Genomic DNA, 20350 nt, shown 5'->3' with positions numbered 1-20350 from the left:
TCATGTCCAGAACTTGGCAATGTAATGCATTGTGATTGTAGATAATCGCTGTATTCTGCCTATTAGGTTACTGTTTTTCTTTATTTGGTAACCAAATGTAATTTCACCCCATCCTTTACAACAGGCCATTCATTGCTCTTGCTAAGGTAATTATTTGAGTTCCTCTATCAATTTCTGTTCTAATTGTCTCATTTTTTTCCAAGAAGATATCTCCTGATGCCTCTTGCTTTCTTCCACATACAGGAAGCCGTCCATCTGTATGAAATATTTTAATCCCTTTTAATTAATTAATTAATTTATAAACACATGCACATATACAAAGATACTGTGCCCCAGAAAACTTACCTAATGGCTGGGAATGAAGGAGAAACTGGGCAGGCACAAACAGATGGTGCTATCTCTTCTTTCTCTCTGGGGTGACAGTGTGTATGGGGCACAAGTTCTGTCTGTTGACAGGATAGAGGCTTGCAAGAGAGGGTCTTTCTATGGACTACTCAGGGACCAGAACCAAGAAGTTCGTTTACCTGGCTATCTATGAACCACATACTAATAAAAGTTGCATTGTATGACAGGCATGGAAACAAATTCCTGGACCTGAAAAAGCAAAGCCAGAAAGATGTGAGTTTGAGCCCAGCCTGTTTTAAATAGTGAGTTCCAGTCCAACTGGGGTTCCACAGAGACTCCACTGCAAATGATTGAACGGCCAAAAGATGTGCTGTGAGCTGAGGGTATAGCTCAGTGGTTATATTACTTTCTTACAATATAGAAAGTTTTGATTCTCAGTTCTGCATAAATTCAATGGCTGGGCCTCCCCCAAACCTCCACGTGGCTAACACCTCCTCTCCGAAATTCCTGAGTTATTACTTACTAAAATCTATATTCCATCATTGTTGCCCTAGACCCAGTGGGGGATGGGGTGGGCTGGGGCAGCTTTTCTCTGACTCTTACATGTTTGCTGTCTTCTGTCCTGCCTTCTCAACCCCCCACTCCCCACCCCTTGGTTCCTTGCCCAGGAATCCTAATAGTCCCGCCTTTGTCTCTCTGCCCAGCCATTGGCAACTGGCAACTTTATTTACCAATCAAAATCAACTGGGGGCAGGGACCCCAGCGTCTTATGTGCAGATTCTCATGCAATTTTGGGGACCCGGTTAACATAATACAAGCGTTAGACCAAATCCATAGCAAAATGTATTTTTAAAAAGTATATTTTTTTAAAAAGCTAGGTTTACTGGTGAGCACTTGTAACACCAAGCGCCAGTGCTGGGGAGGCTGGCTGAGACAGACAGACAGACAGATCCCTGAGGCTTGGTAGCTGCCCTGTTTGGCCAACTTGGTGAGTTACTGCACAGTAAGAAATCTTGTCTCAAAAAACAAGGACAGTATTCCCAGGAATGATACCCAAGGTTGACCTCTAGTTTCTATGTGAATGTGCAGAAATGTGTTGATTTACCCTCCCATACAGATGTATTATCCTAACAGAGAGAGAGAGAGAGAGAGAGAGAGAGAGAGAGAGAGAGAGAGAGATACAGAGAGACAGAGAGACAGAGAGAGACAGAGATAGAGACAAAAAAACTCAAGGAATCTATAAAATTGCCAATAGCTGAGAAAAGCAAAAATTGGCCCCCTGATGTCAGAGAATACAGCCCCGCTGACATCTTGGCTTAGGTTTTTTTCACTCTCAGAATGAGACAATACACTGTGTTATTTAAAACCACTGATGTGTGGCACTCTGGTGTGGTAGCACTGGGGAATTTACCACCACATCTAATTTCCACTGCAGCATTTAAAAGCAGCGCTCTGCTTCTTTGTTTTTAAAATATTTTGTCTAGTAAAATACATCTTAAAAATCATTCCTTTCATTTGACTCCATTTCTGTCTGATTTGTGTTCTACTCCATCAATGTCCTGTGCTGTTTTGACTCAATTCTTCCTTTCTTAGAGATATATAGCTCTTTGAAATTGTAATTTGTGCACATACTCATGTCTTCTTCGATCTTTAAACCCCTTTGTTTTATCTTACCTCCTCTTTAGTTGCTGTCTATTTTAAAGCTTTATTAATTAGTTAATTAATTTATTTACACGTGTGCATCCATGTCTATGAATGTATGCTCACATGTGTATGTGGGTACATGCTTCCAATGCATGTGCATGGAGGCCAAAAGAGGTCATCGAGGATCCTCAACTATCACTCTCTACCTACTCCTTTGAGACAAATTTTCTCTGCTAGGCTGGACGTCTGTAAGCCACTGTGACCCTCTAGTTTGGAGCTGGGATTTACAGGCAGGCTTGCAGCTCCCAGCTCACTTTATGGCTGCTGGGATCTAAACTCTGGTCCTCCTTGCTCTTAAGAGAAATTTTGTTTAGAGTTTTATGATGATGAGAGGGGATGGGGGAGGGGAAAGGGAGAGGGAGAGGGGCAGGGGGAGGGGAGAGAGAGAGAAGGAGAGCAGGGGAGAAGGAGGGAGAGGGAGAGAGAGGAGGAGAGAGGAGAAAGGGGAGAGGGGGGAGAGAGGGAGAGGGAGAGAGGAGAGGAGAGAAGGAGAGGGGGAGAGAGAAAGAGAGGGAGAAAGAGGGAGAGAGAGGGGGAGAGGGAAGGGGAGGAGGGAGGGAAAGAGGGGAGGGGAGAGGGAGACGGAGACGGAGACGGAGAGGGAGAGAGAGAGGGGCACCACTTTACTATGAAAAGGTTTAGAGTAGATTCCATGCAGTCACAAATGTGGTCTAGAAATCAAAGCAACAGCTCCAGAGTTAACACATTTTCTATAACAACTTCCTCATTCTTGACCTTCCCCAGAGACAGATTGTTCATGTGGCAGTCATTAATTCTGCTTTATTCTGTAGTGGTTTATACGCATATCTTTTGTACCATGAAAGCTAGTGAAGCCCTTGATGAAGCTACTGACTCTGGAAAAGAGGATGCTCTCAAAGGCTGGGGGATGGCTTAGTTGGTAAAGTTCTTGTTGAATAAGCATAAGGACAATGTGCCCATGTGAAAAGCTGGTTGCATGCACCTGTAATCCATGCCCTGGGACTGGAAACAACAGGCTTCCTAGAGCTTGATGATCAGCCAATCTAGCCTAATCTGTGAGCTCTAGGATCAGCAAGAAATCTTGTCTCAAAAAAGCAAGGCAGACATCAATCGATTGAGGACGACGGCCCCTCCATTGACATCTGTTTCCACGTGCATGCTCAGGTATGTATACACACATCCTCACATGTACACCTACACACACACACACACACACACACACACACACACATACACACACACACACACACACACACACACACATATGGTGGCTGCCATGAGAGTTGTTCTAACTAGATAAATGCCCCAAGTCTCTCATATTGGGGCCAGCTACTGGGAAGCTGCCATCCCCTCGGTACCTTTCTCCATTCACTGTGGGAGTTTGAAGTTGACTAGTACAAGCATTTTGTTTGAGAACCCTGAGAGCTGTATGCATGGCCATGTTTTGGCCCCAACCTTAGGCCAGATCCTCAAGGAGACTGTGTCCTTAACTCTGGTATTAGGTAAAAGGTCAAAAGTTGGCACTTTCTCTTATCACCCATTGGGAATGGACATGCCAGAACCGAGAGAGCAAATCCAGGAGCTCTGCATTATCTTATATTGTCTCCATGACAGAGGCAGGGTAGTGAGCTAAGGAATGACATACCCATAAGGAATCTGTAGGCTCCTGTTCCAAGCTACAATACTCCAGCAGCTCTCCCTTCTGCCCACACTGGTGCCCAAGGTTTTTTTTTTTGTTGTTGTTGTTTTTGTCTTTTTTTGTTTTTTTTTTTTCGGAGCTGGGGACCGAACCCAGGACCTTGCAGTTGCTAGGCAAGTGCTCTACCACTGAGCTAAATCCCCAACCTGGCCCAAGGTCTAAATGCAAGAGAGGAAACATAAGTGAGCACCACTGGTGACAGAATAGACTTAGCGACTGACTCCTGCAGTGGGCCAGTGAGCGTCCACACAGTGCATTCAAAGGCAAAGGTCCTATGACGGGCAGCTGGACAGAGCACGTCATTGAATTAGATCTTTTGCACACATATAATGCTTTATATTGAAGTGTCCATTAGGCACATCTAAAGGATGCATCCTGTCTCCTCCAATTCACCAGCTTTTGTTTACATCTGGGTCTTACACAGATTACTTTTCTCTAGCTTTTCAAAATACCCAGCAGAAGCAGTTCATGGGGAAGGGAGATGGGCCAGCAAGTAAAAGTAATTGCAATGCAGGGTTGTCAGCCTGAGATTGATCTCCAGAACCCACTCGACTAAAAAAAAAATGGGTCTGGATGGCACGTGTCTGTAATATCAACATTCCTTTAATGAGATGGGAAGTGGAGACAGGAAAACTGTCTAGAATCTTGTGGGCCAGCTAGCCTGGAGTATAGAAACCTATACAGCAGCAGAAAGAGGAGACCCTGCTTCAATAAGGTCGGAAGGAAGAGGCAGCTCCCCAAAGTGTTCTCTGCTGTGTGTTTCAAACATGCACTCTACCACATGTGCATTTGTGTATGTGTGTGTGCATATGGGCAGAGCACGTGTCACGCACACACACAACTAGAAATTGTTTTAAGGGGCTGGAGAGATGGCTCAGTGGTTAAGAGCACTGACTGCTCTTCTAGAGGTCCTGAGTTCAATTCCCAGCAACTACTTGGTGGTTCACACCCATCTGTAAAAGGATCTGATGCCCTCTTCTGTACTCACATATATGAAATAAATAAGTAGTTAAAAAAAATAAGAAATTGTTATAAAGAACAACACGGGGGGGGGGCAGTTTTAAGGGGAAAGTCCGTCATGGTGGGGAAGGCATGGAAACAGAAGTATGGTTGTCTGGTCATCTATCTGCAACTGGGACACAGACAGAGGCTAATGTTGCTCTTCAATTTACAGTCTTCTATTTCTTCAGTCCGGGATCCTAGCTCATGCAATGGCTCCACCCACACTCGGGATATAGGTCTCCCCTGCCTCTAAGGGGATAGGAACTCCACAGGAAGACCAACGGAGTCTACTAACCTGGAACCTTGGGGCTCTCAGAGACTGAACCACTAACCAAAGAATATACACAGGTTGGACCTAGACCTCTCACACATATGTTTCAGATGTGCAGCTTGGTCTTCATGTGGGTCCTGAACAATTGGAATGGAGGCTGTCCCAAAAGCTGTTGCCTGTACATGGGCTATGTTCTGCTAACTGGGCTGCCTTGTCTGGCCTCAGTAGGAGAGGAAGAACCTCATCACCCCAAAACTTGAAGTGTTAGGGGGCCACCCACTCAGAGGAGAAGGGAGGGGATAGTTGAAGGGTTGTGGGAGGAGGTGACCAGGAAGCGGGGCAGTGGGCAGGATGAATAATGAAGAAGTAAAAAAGAAAACTTTCTGGTAAAACTGACCAACACACCTAGAGGTGTGTTCTGTGGTAATTCTAGATTCTTTCGTGTTGATAAAGAATATTAACCATCCTCAGCCTTATGCTTGGGCTTCAGGCCCTACACCAGGTTAGGAACCAATCTGGATGGAATCAGAGTGATTTATACTAGTGACTTTGTAAAACGTTGCACACGTCTGAACACTGTCTAAAACTTATCATGGGTGTATTCAAAGTAAGTGAAATCCTTTAATTCTTTGTCTTGGTGGATTATAAAAAGAATAAATACGCGCTTGCCTAGGAAGCACAAGGCCCTGGGTTCGGTCCCCAGCTCCGAAAAAAAGACCAAAAAAAAAAAAAAAGAATAAATACAAAATAAACACCCCCCCTCCGCAATGCTCTGTCACTTAAGTCCAGCTTTCATTTCCGAGATTACACAGGTTAATTTTGTGATACTTTATGGCGAATGTGAACCTTTACAGCCATAAGAGAGGAATCCAAAAATCATAAATCAAATCAAGACATTTCCCCAACACACAGGCAGAAACGTCAGATGAATTATAGTAGAAGGAAACATTCTGCTATAGGTTTTAGATATTATCAGGTGACGTTCTCGGCTTTAGGGTTGCTGGAAGCTTGTGGCCTGCTGAGTTAATATATTCCATGGGTTTTTACCTGGCAGAGGAGAGGATATCAGGTTGGAACAGAGCAACAAAGGATGGATGGTTATTACAGGCACTGAAAATCAAGATATTTTGGGTCCTGTTTGTACCATTTCAACTCTCACAGTCATGACATTTTTAATCTAATCAGTTAACAAGACCTGTAGAATCTTTAACGAAAGTACGTCTCCCCCTCCCTGCCCCCCATCCTTTAGAAGCGGCCTTTCTACCATGACAGGTAATGAGTAACTACTCCACAACACAGGGCTGACTACTTGCCCAGATGGCTCTGTGTACTGATGCTCTAGGGCCAAATGCTTGGTGTTTGCATGGAGCCATGGTGATGTGTTCCTTCTCTTTCCCTGTCCTGATGTACCTGTGAGAGTGGGTTCACTGAGACATATACACTCCAAACCTTGATCTCCCTCTCCTTGGTGATCCAACCTGAAACATTACCCTACTCTGTTGACACACTTGGAAACTGGCATGGACCCGTTCCTGTTAAATACAACTGCTATGCAGACTGGGATTTGACTCTCTCTTGATTCTCTCTCACACTCTCTGCCCCAATTCCCACTGTCAAAAGATCAGTTTCATTTTCTTGTTTGGTTGGGTGCTGAGTTGGGGAGACCTGAGTCCCCTGGATGTTCTTGGATGAGCGTGTTCTTATACAATGGAGGTCTAGATGTTTTACAGAGGGTAGGGATGGAATAGTACAGAACCACCAGAAAACATTGCTCTCAGCCTCACAGAGCGTCTTTGCTGCTTGTGAACTTTGTGGTACATTTCTTTTGGCAGAGCAGAAGCTTCTAGGAGTGCCCTTGATTCCACTCGTATGTATGTTTGTTTTGCATTTTGAGGGGATGAGGTCAATTTAAAAATATTCTTTTTATGACTGCTTTCTACTATGTGGACTTTTTTTTTTTTTTTTTTTTTTGTCTTCACAGTAGTGCTGGGAATTGAGCTTGGGGCTTCTTGTCTGCTAGCTAGGCAAAGGCTGAACCACTCCAGCCCCCTCTGTTGTAGATTTGTGTGTACATGTTCGTGTGTGTGAGGGTAAGCATGTACATTCTATGACAGTGTGTATGGACATCAGTGGACAATCACGATTTCAGTCGTCAGTCTTCACCTTCTGCCTTGTTTATGACAGGGTCTCTTGTTTGCCCCAAAGCTTTCCAAGCTCAGACCTTCACACTTATAGTGAAGAGGCTTTGTCCAATGAGTCATTCTTCTAGCTCTACTGTGGATTCCTTCCTTCCTTCCTTCCTTCCTTCCTTCCTTCCTTCCTTCCTTTCTTCCTCTCTCCCAACCCCCTATGTTTTTTTCTTTTCTGAGGTAGAGTCTCAGTGCATAGCTAGCCCTGGCTGGCCTCGATTGAATCCACCATATAAACCAGTCTGACCCTGAACTCAGCAAGATCTGCCCTCTCTAGCCAATCAATTAATGGAGTAAAAGGAGAGTGCCACCATCTCCAGTTACCCACAGTGGATTTTCAGTGGCAAAATTTTAGCTCTCAACTTTTTTCTCTTCTACTTCAAAAATCCTTGTGTTGTTTGTCTCGGCCATTAGCAGATACGAATTCTGGCAATTCCAATTTGGACAATAGTTTAATTATCAGGCATTAATCAATCATAATTGGCAAAGGAAATATGCTGCAGAAAATTCATACAGTCTAATACCAAACATGAATAATGTTCACATAATTTGCTACTTTGTGTTAGCCGCAGCACCATTAGCCGAAGTGGTTTAGAATCCACCAAATTATCTAAAATATCAGAAATAATTACCTCATTGATAATTGTACTTTGATGTGTGAAAACATATACAATGAAACATTTAGGCGGTTTGCCCAGGACACACATTCACAACTTGCTTTTCTGTGAAAACATCTTTGACTGGCAGTTGAATTCTCAGCATTTGCAAAAATGGTGTAAAAAAGCAAATCAATGTACTTTCAGACTCTATGGAATTATCTGTGGTTTCTCTCCCTTTGCTACTGCAATTGCTCTTAGGTAAATGGACTGAGTGTCGCGTTCGTTGCCTCCTGATTGTTATGTCAAAAGTACCTAGAGGGAGCAGTTTAGGGAAGAGTTTACTTTGGCTCCCAGTTTGAAGGCACAATCCACCATGGCGGAGAAAGCATGACAGGAGGCAGGAGCATGAGGCAGATGTTCACACTGAATCTCCAGTCAGGAATCAGAGAGATGAACACAGGTGCTCAGCTAGCTTTCTCCTTATCCCTTCTAGTGCAATCTGGGGCCCCACGCAATAGGATGATGTCATCCACATTAAGGTGGGTCTTCCTTCCTCAGCTACACCTCTCTAGAAAGAAAAAATACTCCCCCGGACACATGTGTCTCCAGTCAAGTTGACAAAGAAAATTAACAATCACAGATGGTTCACTGTTTCGGAAGAAAACAGTAATAAAAGCAGAAGCAGAGATGCACACAGACTTCTCTGAAGGTGGTTACAGTCATGTAATTCAGCATATGATATAATGCTTATATCTATCTGTCATCTATCTATCTATGTATCCTTCATCTTTCTATCCATCTATCTCTTTCTATAACCTATCTATTCTCTATCATCTTTCTATCTATCATTTATCTGTCATCTGTCATTTATCTGTCTGTCTGTCTATCTATCTATCTATCTATCTATCTATCTATCTATCTATCTAATCTATTATCTATCTAAGCATGCTGTGGAGATGCCATAACAATACTAATGATCTTGAAATGCACAGTTTCATTCAAGTATCTCCAGCTGTTTTCTAAATGACAATTAATTAAACTCAAACTTTATGCCACATCTGTCTTGTCTTCAAGCTTGCCTGAACACAGTTTTGATGATCTGTTAAGATAGGGTTGAACCCTTAGCAAACTATGAGTTCCCGGGCATAGTTCTGCATGGGACTGGAATTTTAGGAAGACCCTGCAACCACCAGGCAATATGCCACCCTCCTCCCTCCATAGGACTTATTGCTCAAGTGTCTAGAGAGCTCCAAAAACAATGGTTCACAACCAACTCTTCCCAAGACCTTGCAGGGTGGGGGACAAAAGAAAAAGAAGAGTCACAAAATCATCGGGACATGAAAAGGAAAACTGAAAAATGAATGAATTCTTTGTTACCTTGAGAAAGATTGAAATCACCTCACACTGTGTGGTGGTTTGAATGAGAACTGTCCCTCAGAGGCTCTGGAATTTGAACACCTGGTCACCAATTGGTGCCACTGTTTGGGGAAGATGGCTCTCCTTCATGTTTATGGTTAAAGATGTGATCTCTCAGCTCCCTGCTCCTGCTGTCTTGCCTGCTGCTTGCTGCCATGTACCTCTAGAACCATGAATCTCCCTCTCGAACCATAAACCAATTAAACTGAGTCTTCTGTAAGTTGCCTGGGTCATGGCATTTTATCATAGCAACATCAGTAAGACTTAAGCCAGGATGCAGTTTGGGATACCCTTCCATAAGGGGAGCAGTTACTCTGAGCCTTCGTTTTCCCTTGTTAGTGATCTCATGAATAAATAAACCCTGTCTGGCCAGCACTGCTACCTCTAACATACTCTGATTCCTCTAACATACTCTGATTTAACACATTCCTTTACTTTTCCCTTACACCTCAGATTAGCTGAAATCCCAAGTCCAGTTAGAGGTTAGGGAGTTACCTCAACAGAATAGGTCTGAAATTCAACAACAACAACAACAACAACAACAACGACGACAACAACAACAACAACAACAACGAATGCAGGCATAGTCCTGGTAGATAGACAGATGGTGACCTACTGGTGGCTAAGATATGGAAAGAAGTATTTTACTACTAGTTGATATGATGATTAATTATTGTTTAATTTGATAATCTGTAGCTGTCCCTTCATGGAAATGCAAACACTGCATCAAGGAGGTGTCTGGGCAAAACTTGTGGGTGGCAAAGATAGCTTGCAATGGTATATATCACTGCCTCTTCAGTAAACGTCTTCCTTACCTCCTTGTTCCCAAGTCTGCCTCCTTAACCAGGAGGATATTTTTCCTCCTTCTTCCTTCTTCTTCCTGGCTATTTAAATGCTCTGAACCGTGTCTCGTGTCCCACGTGCTAAGTCTCCTGGCCTTCATTTTAGAGAGGTTCATTTCTTGGATAATGTAAACCATTCTATTGTATTAATAAACGCTGGTATAGATCAATGGGTTGACTTGGTGAGCAATGGCGCTTGCTACTACACCCAGTGACTTGAGTTCCATCTCGAGGACCCACCAACCAACCCCCATCGGTCTGTCCTCTGATCTCCACGCTGTAGTGAGTGGTGATAATGCTGGGGATGTAGCTCGGTTGATGGAGTGCCTGCTTAGCATTTCTCAAGCCTCAGCTTCAGTCCCCAGCACTGCATGAAAGGGTACAGTGGAATATGTCTATAACCCCAGACCTTGGAAGGAGGATCAGGAGCTCAGGTGAACAGCAAGGTGGAGACTCAGTTGAGCTTCAAATACCTTATCTCAAAAGCCAATAAAAAAAAGATGCTGAGGATTGGGGAACCATTTCCTAAGTAAAACTCAAAGGGCTCTGCATAGGTGTACTAAAGGTGACTTACTGGAGTCCAAACATATGACTCTGGTGCCAGAGGGAAGTGTTGGGGCTTTTGGAAGAGTTTTTGAGCCAACAGAATAGAGTCTATTCTAGTCATCTTCACCAATACCAGCTAGGCTACTTGATGTAGGCCTCGATACACATTCGAACCAGTCTTCTCTTCTGTACCTATAAACACATACGTGTGTGTGTGTGTGTGTGTGTGTGTGTGTGTGTGTGTGTGTGTGTAGCATATATACAAAGTCATGCATTCTGTGAGGCTGAGCATGAGTGGAACAGTACATGATGACACAGACAGACTTTCTTCCTTGTCTCAGAGCAGGACTACTCTTGGAGAAACAATATGTTTCTTGTTCTGCCATTCAACCCAATGCTGGCCTTGTAGATAAGTTAGCTGTCAGATAAGTCACACCTATTAATTACAAATCCCGGAGAGAACACATAGATAAAGGGGTGTGTAATTCCAGAGGTGACATTAGGCTTGGCTTCATGGAAGGAGTGGCATTTGTTTGGGGGAGAAATATTAGATGACAGGGTTTTGTTATTTCGGCCTCAAACCTTGGCTTGTTTAGAGACAGGGCCTTACTATGTAGCTCTGACTTTCCCGGAATTCACTGTGTAAAACAACTGAATTCAGAGATCTTCCTCCCAAGGGCTGGGATTTAAGGTGTGAGCTCCCATGCTGGGCTGGCCACAGATATTTTAGCCAAAGGGTCTTCCTGCCTCAGCCTCTCAGTAGCTGAGATGTAGATGCATATGACTGTGCCGAGAGTCACTGTATAAAACTTTATACATGGCTACGATACAGGTCGGAGTCCTGGTCAGAGAAGATGAAGGAATGTTAATGAAACATAGACACAAGTGGTTGGGGCTCACTCCTCATGAGCATGGAAAATTCTGCAGCTGAACACAGATGTATAGGAGAGATATTTTTCTAAATGCCACTGGAACAGGCTCTAGTCCCTGCCCTGCAAACTGCAGCAATTCTCTGGGTCTCTCCTACCTTCTCTCTTTCCTCCATTCTTATCCCCAGTCTTCTCTCTACCTCTCAATCCAGGCTTGATTCGAGCTGTATCAGCAGGACAGAAATGGAGGAAAAGATCCGTGGGAAAAATAGCATGGGCAGAGGCTATTGAAATTTGGTCTCTGGGATGAGAAGGGGTACGTAAGAGAAAGGAATGTTATTATCAGAAATAACGAGCCAGGGTAGAGGGCCAGGGGGTAAGATGAGTTTGGTTTTTTGACATCATCACTTTGAGGAAATGGTAGAATTTCCTGATAAAGTTGGATATCGTGTTATTGAAAACACTGTTCAGAGCCAAGAGCACACGCCCTCTCCACTCTATTTTGTAGTTAGTCAAAGACCTGCTGAAATGAAGACCTGTCAGCTCCTTCATAGCCAATGGCAAATCCAAGTTTTCTTTGAGATCGACACTCACAAATAAATCATGACCTATACATTTCTTGAAGGGGTGTGTGTGTGTGTGTGTGTGTGTGTGTGTGTGTGTGTGTGTGTTTTGCTGAGTTCTCTCTTTCCACCATGCGATCTCAGGAGTCTGAATCAGACTGTCAGGCTTGATGGCAAACATTTTTACCTACTGAGCCATTTTTCCAGCCCGACCTGCACAGTTCCTCAAAGTAGAATATATGCTTTTATCTTGACACCATCCTCTCTTAAATTTAATTGGTATGACTTACTGTTCGGAATGTAAAATGAAACCAGAACTTTCTACTTTAGAGACTAGGATTTTTTTAAAAATCTAATAAACATTTTTATTAATTAATTTGAGAATTTTTTTTTTTGGGTTCTTTTTTTCGGAGCTGGGGACCGAACCCAGGGCCTTGCGCTTCCTAGGTAAGTGCTCTACCACTGAGCTAAATCCCCAGCCCCGAATTTGAGAATTTTATACAAGATTTTTTATCATTATTTGTTTCCAATTCCTCTCAGATCCATCCCTTCCCCCTGACTCCTCAACTTTTTTCTTTTTCTTTTGTTGCTGTTCTTTCTTTCTTTCTTTCTTTCTTTCTTTCTTTCTTTCTTTCTTTCTTTCTTTTTTTTTTTTTTTTTTTTTGGTTCTTTTTTTCAGAGCTGGGGACCGAACCCAGGGCCTTGCGCTTCCTAGGCAAGCGCTCTACCACTGAGCTAAATCCCCAACCCCCTTTCTTTCTTTTTTTAAGTTGCGTTACCAGTCAAGATCAAATCATTCTGCCCATATTCTCATTGGCATGTGGCTATCCAGTGGAGTATGGGTTAAACCACAGCTTTAAAGAAAAATTACCATCTTTTCCCCAGAAGCCATCAGGGATCCATAGCTCCTTAGCTAAGGGTAGGATTCATTAAGGCCTCTAATTCCATGCTAGGGTGGTGACTGGCTTGTTCTTGTCCTTGTCTTGTGCAGACGAGCTGCTGAACTTCGCCTCACAACTTTGGCATGTTATTATTGTGTTCATTTATTTTAATTGAAAATAGATTTTTTCATACAATATATCCTGAGGGTTTCTTCTCTCTCATTTCTTCCCAGGTCCTCCCTACCTCCCCAGGCAGTCAACTCCACACCTTTACTCTTTCTTTAGAAAATAAACAGGTAAACAAGCAAAGGGGGAAACAAAGGAAACGCAGGAGATACACACACACGTTTAGAGACACACATAGAAAACCCATAACAACACAAAATTGGAAACAATATATAAGCAAAAGACAAGTAAGGTTAAAAAAAAAAAAGCCCAGACAAAGTCTTATGGGACAATAATGGAGACTAGGGTTTCAGTCCTGATTTTATTATGTTTCATTTCCCCGAGGTTTTTCATCTATAACATGGAAAGTAGAATGAGATCTCTAGAGATTTCTTAGTTAGTGATCGGATTGATCATAATGTAAAGAATGAGGCCAAGCATCGCGCCAGCACTATCTACTTTATTTTAATATGTTCTTGAGTAAACACCAAACCAATGGACATGCATCACAGTATAGGACACAGCATAGAGCCAAAAGAACCAGCAGTCTGGGGCTCACAGCTTTTCAAGTTCATCACTGCCAGTGGCTTATTTCTCTCTCACAGGACACGGCGGAATCCATCAATGCTGTTCAGGGAATTTCTTCTTTGCTGGCTGTCTTGCGTGGTACTTGAAGGTGTTATGCAGCCTGCAGGTGCGCGAGTGCATGTGTGCATGTGTGCATGTGCGTGCTCTTAACAATCGTAGACATCTATGAACCCTGCAATAATACCTTGCATGGTATTAATGCTATGTGTGAAGATCGAGGTCACACGCTTTCACAAGTGCTGTCTGATTGGATTTCAGACCCGCCTAACAGGAGGAAACATATGCCTGCTACTGCAAATCTGGCTGGGGAGATCATAGACTCCAGGAGTGAGCCTAACCTGCTATTACTACTCCGCTAAATGGATGAGGCATCAAACTGCCCTCTAAATTTGTGTCTCTCTCTACCCACAGACTACTGCAGCCTTCTGACCTCATCAGAGGAGTTCCTTTGTGTGGTGGTTGACACAGAAACTCACAAATGATCAAAGCAGAGAAGACAAATGTCAGTGGAGTGCTCAGCCACAAATAGGGCGTCTATATCATAACCCCACTTCCAAAGCTTAAAGACCATCACAGAAGACGGGTTAGAAAGATTGTAAGAGCCAGGCAAAACTGTCTTCTGGACATGACAAGACCTCACGAATGCACAGTAGCTGTGGCTGCCTGCACAGGATCAACCAGTCATCATTCTAGCATGCCATGGGAAAGGGCTAATGAGCTCCTATCCCTGCAGACAGTTGATGGCTTCTTGGGGAGGGAGAGGTGGGGATGGATCTGAGAATCTCATACAACGTATCCCTCAGCTCCTCCCGGATCCATCCCCACCTTTCTACTATCCCAATTTCATGTCTCTTATTATTATAATTTAATAACCTATGGACGCCAAAGAAGAACAACAATATCAACCAACCAGACTCCCTCCCAGAGCTCCTAGGGACTAAACCACTGTCCCAAGAGAACACAGGGTTGGACCTATGGCTCCATCCGCATATGTAGCAGAGGATGACCTTGTCGAGCATCAGTGGGAGGAGAGGCCCTTGGTCCTGTGAAAACTCCATTCCCCAATGTAGGGGATTGTCAGGAGGGGTAGGTGGGAGGGTAAGAGAGCACCATCATAGAAGTGTGGGTGGTAGTGGTGGGATATCGGGTTTCTGGAGGGGAAACCGAGAAAGGGGATGACATTTAAAATGTAAATAAAAAATCCAATAAAAGAAGAAAAAGAGCAGGGGGGGAGAGAGAGAGAGAGAGAGAGAGAGAGAGAGAGAGAGAGAGAGAGAGAGAGAGAATGAATAAAATACTTTAAAAAGCAGGTGGATGTTTAATGTTAGGAGATTCTGTTTTTTTTTTTTTCCTTTGGTTTTATGGTGTTTGGGGTTTCAGGGGGCAGCTAGGTGAGGTTATTCAGGAGAGAGCTGGCTATGCAAGAGTGTCCCCAAATAGTCAGACTCTGTTCAGAATAGACATTGATACTATCAGAGGTGATGACCAAAGGGAAAAGAACTCCCAGGAGGTAGGAGAAGGGACATGGTATTATAGGGTGTGAGGGAGAAGACACTTGTTGAAGATTCCTTATGCATAACAGGCATTCCTCAGTCTCAGGAAAGGCTGGACAGTGTGTGACAGACCCAACCTAGCTCGATTTATTTTCACGGGTGGGGAAAATGAAGTCTAGACAAAACATCGTGTGATTCAAGGTCATATACTGGTCTGTTCTAGATCCATGCTTTTAAACTTCAAACCTAGTACTCAATCTATGGCTCGTGCTGGTTTTTATCTATTTATTTTTAAATTATTTTTTCCTCTTAAAAGTGTTTTAAAAAAAATCAGCCCTCGAGGATCCAGGACATTTGAAGTTTTAACAAGTAGGCTAGTGTGTGCATCAGAATCCTTTCTTTATTTTTCTCCTTGAGTCTTGAGGAGCCTAAGCCTTGGGGTTGGGAAGACCCCCAGGGCCAAACGCAAGATTGTCCCACGAGCGCGCTCTCGAAGTAGTCGCTGGAGGCCCCGCCCCCTGAGCGCGCGCCGCCGTGGCACGTCCGCGCGCTCCCACCCTCCGCGCGCGCCCTCTTGTTGCCCGGTGCGCGCGCAGCGGCGCTCGCTCCCGCCGGGGCAGGGCGGCCGCGGAGCAGCTAGAGAGCCCTGTGGCCGTGACCGCGGGCGGGCCCGTGATCCGGTGCCGGCCGAGCGGGGCCGAAGCCGGCGGCTGGGGGAGGCGCGCAGAGAGCCGGGCGCGAAGCCACCGCCAGGGTCGGGGCCGCGCTGAGGAGGCTGAGGAGACGACTGACGAGGCACTGAGGAGGCACTGAGGAGACGCTGAGGAGGCTGACGAGGCGCTGAGGAGACTGAGGAGGCGCTGAGGAGACTGACGAGGCTGAGGAGGCTAAGGAGAAAATCCCCGCGCGCCTGCCCGCCGCCGCCCGGCCTCCCGCTCCCGCCCGTCCGCCGCCGCCTCCTCGGTGCGGTTCCTCCGGATTCGAGCGGCGGCCGCTGAGGAGCCCTCCGTCGGCGAACAAAGAGGAGGCCGGCAGGGCGGGGGCGTCTGCGGCGAGCATGGCGGACCGCAGCCTGGAAGGCATGGCTCTGCCGTTGGAGGTGAGGGCCCGGCTGGCCGAGCTGGAGCTGGAGCTGTCGGAAGGTAACAGCAATTCCCTCTTAGCCCCGTGCCCGGGCCGGGCCCGGACACCGCTTCTCTGGCGCGCGCTTGGGGCCCCGCGGGCCGGGCCGTGCTGTCACCCCGGGGAGGGCGCGCGCGGGGCCTGGGGATGGCGGGGCCCCGGCCCTGACCCTGGCCCGGGCCCCGAGTGGTGGCCCCGGGGCGGGTGCATGTGTGTACATGTGCTTGTGTGCGCGCGTGCTTGTGTGTGTGTGTATGTGTGTGTGTGTGTGTGCGTGTGTATGTGTGTATGTGTGTGTGTGTGTGTGCACGCGCGCGCGTGTGCGTGTCGCGGCCCCCGCCCTCCAGGCTCAGCTGGCGCGGTGCAGCCGCGATGCCCCCTGCGCGGTGCAGCTGGGCCCGGGGATCCCGGCTACGAAGCAAGATGGAGCAACCTTTAGGGCTAACGGGGAATGGCCTTGGTAGGGATGTACGCTCTTCTCTAATGGAGAGGCGCCGCGTCCTTGATGCAGCTGCAGCTGCTGCAGCAGCGGCAGCAGCAGCGGCGGCAGCAGCAGCACCACCACCACCGCCACCACTACCACCAACAGCATCATCACTACCACCATCACCAGCAGCACCACCAGCACCAGTGGTGTGCTGCTACCACGTTCCATGCTTGGGGACAGCCTCTGAATGGCCTGATTTTAATGCGAAACTTGTCAGTGGACTTCGGGATTGGATCTCTCTGAGGTTGCAGGCACACGGTTCTGTCAGCGGGAGGAAGATAGTAGTACTATTGTTCCGGCGTGTTTGTGATGAGCCGGTTGAGTTAAAGCCCTAACACCTCCCTCCTCAGGCCGGGTCCGATGCCTCATTCCCTTCGCGTTGGATAGAGAAATTGAGTCTTTGCGGCTGCTCTGCTACTGTGATTTCATGGAGAGTTATACACGCTTTCGTCTTTGCTCTTCATGGTGGACATCATGTGCTCAACTGTCATAAGTTTCAGCTTGGGTTTTGTAGGTTTTTTTTTCTTACTCCACTAAAGTTCCAAAATGTGTTTAATAATAAATATTTAGCGGTCATCCCACTCATTTGAGAAGACTACAGTGTAATGGTGTGGAAGTGGGCCGTTGTTTCCCTTTGAATTAATATTTAGAGCAGTTCAGCATGGCGAACTTTTTTTTTTTTTTTTTTGTAACGGTTTGTGAGGGCCAGCAGCCAGAACGTAAATTCATTCGTGCCAGTTTTCATCATGGGGAGGAGCTGCCGTTGACTTTGTGTTTTCCCTTTTAACACTTTGAGAGTGGAGAAGGATATAAACCGGGTGGCCGTAATGTTGCTTGTCTTATCAGATTCTAGTAGATTGGACATGTTCTTATAATCCAAATTTGGAGTTCTTCAAGGTGTTTTGGGAGCAGTCCCTGGGAAGAAAGTCCAATGGAAGTAAAAAGATAATGTGTCCCAGACGGTGCTTCCTTGCCTCTGTTCTGACCAGCTAGCGATGATAAGAGAGAGCATCACTCTTTCCTGAGAGGATCCACAGGCAGAAAAGGCAGGGCTGAATCCTTTAGATTGAAACTGGCAGATGAGGTGTGCAGTGCGGACAGTGTATTTCTCTTAAGTAGCTCTGAAGAAACATTTGAGATTTGTCAGGCTTCATATAGACTCTCTCCCTCAGTTTACCAGCTCTGTTCTATCGGCTGTATCCTGTATTTACAGCACCCCTTCCCATTCATGCTCTGACTCAAAGCAAGCACCTCTCTGCTCTGTCTGCATGATGTTAATGTGATGTGTCTCTACCCACCCGTACTTGAAAAGTGAGAAGCTATCTGAACTCACCTGCTTTGAGCCCTGTCTGCAGGGTCCCTGCCTACCAGGAAGTCAATTCACATTTGTTCTCAGTCTCGCATAATGCCTGGAACCACATATCCTGCCCTCCCCTTGTTGAAAGTAGCTGTCCATCTTGTTTTTAGGCAACAGCAGTCACCTGTCATCATCGTTCACTCTGAAGAGTGAGTGTTAGCTTCTTGCTGCCCAGAGAAGTATGGAAAACCACTGTACATGAGGTGTACCTAGCTTAATTCCCTGTGAGCACCTTGTGTCTGTAATAGAACTTGAAGGGCTCAATGAGTTTCTTGGTGAATAGGTGGGCTTAGAGGGGTGTGTATGTATGTTTGTATTCAGGAAGTCCTTTTTTATTTTCTTTTTTTATATTAGCTATGTTGAGACCTGAAAGAATTACAACAACAAAAAAAAAAAAAGAAAGAAAGAAAGAAAGAAAGAAAGAAAAGCCTTTTGTCACTGTGTTCAGCCTCTGCTACTCCTTGGAACTTGCCCTTCCCCCATCCCAGACCCCAATCTATTAGCTGTGTCACCTTTGACTTTATTACAAAGTGTGGCTTTGTCATTGTTGAGTTTTGGTTGTGCTTTACAAAAGATCATTTGAAATTCCATGTCATGTAATCAAGAGGATTGTTTTCCTGGAAGAGGTGAATCAGTTTGTTTTCTAGTATTGCTGCTATTCTAATATAGGAACCTAGGAGTTGAAGATCAAGATTCTCTGTGTCTATTCACCTTGCCTATCTGGGAAAAAAAAAATCCCAACATATTCAGTTTCAAAGTGAAAACTTAGGATAACTTTTAATGTTGAATTACTGCAGTGTACTGCTTTCCCAATATATCTTCCACCAAAATCTATATGGAGAGGGTTAAGTTCCTTGCCTGTACTTGCCTTTAATCCCAGTGCTCAGGAGACAGAGACAACCAGCTCTCTGAATTCTAGGCCAGCCTGGTCTGTATAGCAGGTTCCAGGCCAGCCAGAGCTATATAGTATGACTATGTCTCAAACAAACAAACAAACAAACAAACAAACAGAAGAGTTGGTTATTATGTTATTTATTCAACTATCAGAATATCAGAAAGTGTTATAGGAAAATATATGAAATTTCCAGGGCTCATTTTCAAAGAGGAGAATGAAAGAAAATTCTATTTTAATCACATACCATACGTTGAAAAAAATGACCAAACCATTAAAGTTTTTATGTCAGCTACTGGACTAAATGAGTTGTAAATTATCTAGATTTCAATACATTGGTCCACTTCGGGTCTATACCATCTACTGGGTGCTTTATATATTCTGATGCCATTTTTATTTGAGTGAGTTATTGTTTGTTTGATAAGGAGTTATACATTGGTATCTTGGCTGCAGATTTCTTTTTTAACCTGCCTGCTTTGTTGTGCCTTCACCCTTTTTCTAGCCTCTGTCACTGCCCAGTGCTTCCTGCACTGAGAGAAGCTAGGCTTTGTTTGCTATTGTAGAGTCTTGTCAGCAAAACACAAGGGTTTTTTGCAGGAGGTGTAGTGTGCAGCTTCTTATATTGATTCAGACAGCCCTGGGCCTGTATGTGTGGAGATGTTCATTGGTGTGGGGCCAGGGATCGTGGATCTATTCAGACACTTGGAGAAAAAGCCATGCCAAAGCTGGCTCCTACAGTATGCCAGGTAGGCCTGGGGTCCGTCTGGCCTTTCTCATACCCTTTTTCTTAGATTATTTTTCTTCTTTAAAACAAACAAGCAAACACAACAGCAACAAACAGCAACAATGACAACAAAACCCTCAATTTGATCCTTTTTGGAATTACACATCTTTCTTTTTGGCTTTAAGGGATCGAGACACAATTTCATTAATATGTGATTAAACATTATTTGGCTTGAGGGAAAAAGTTTATACAGGAATGCCAAACAAATTAGAGGAGGAAACAGAAAACATGGTATAAAAACAGACTGAAAATCATTGCTTGTCAGCCTTTTTGGCTAGGACCAAATGTAAAAAAACATCCAATTTAGTGACTGACGGATGTGTCAGTAGGTTTCTTTGTTAAACTGGTCACTTGTTCCCTGGGCTCTGCCTATCCTTCACTGGCCTTGTAAGAGCTAAAGAAAGAAGCTTCTTCCTATGCTTTCCCTTTAGCGTGTTTCGACTCAGGGTCTCATGAAGTGAGATTCCCTGGCAATTAAGGATGACCTTGAATTTCCGATCTTCCTGTTGCTGAGATTACATGCATTTACCACTGTGCTCAATTTGTGGTGCTGGAGA

At 44.9% G+C, this 20350-nt stretch overlaps 1 protein-coding gene across 5 annotated transcripts in view; it reads left to right on the top strand.

Annotated features, from left to right (window-relative positions):
- The first annotated feature begins 15743 nt into the window (after positions 1–15743).
- The window catches only part of Dip2c (Dip2 acetate--CoA ligase C), a 384823-nt gene continuing 380216 nt past the window's right edge, over positions 15744–20350 (top strand). For 2 of the 5 annotated variants that reach the window (XM_087590742.1, XM_087590741.1), the window contains exon 1: positions 15744–16293. In XM_087590742.1, coding sequence (XP_087446868.1) covers positions 16209–16293 — 85 coding nt within the window. In that variant the 5' untranslated portion in view covers positions 15744–16208. 5 annotated transcript variants of the gene reach the window in all.

This window comes from Rattus norvegicus, chromosome 17 (genome assembly GCF_021556685.1).
Source record: "Rattus norvegicus strain SHRSP/BbbUtx chromosome 17, alternate assembly SHRSP_T2T, whole genome shotgun sequence".
Taxonomy (NCBI): domain Eukaryota; kingdom Metazoa; phylum Chordata; class Mammalia; order Rodentia; family Muridae; genus Rattus; species Rattus norvegicus.
Note: the sequence above shows the minus strand (reverse complement) of the source record. Positions and strands in the feature narration are given on the sequence as shown.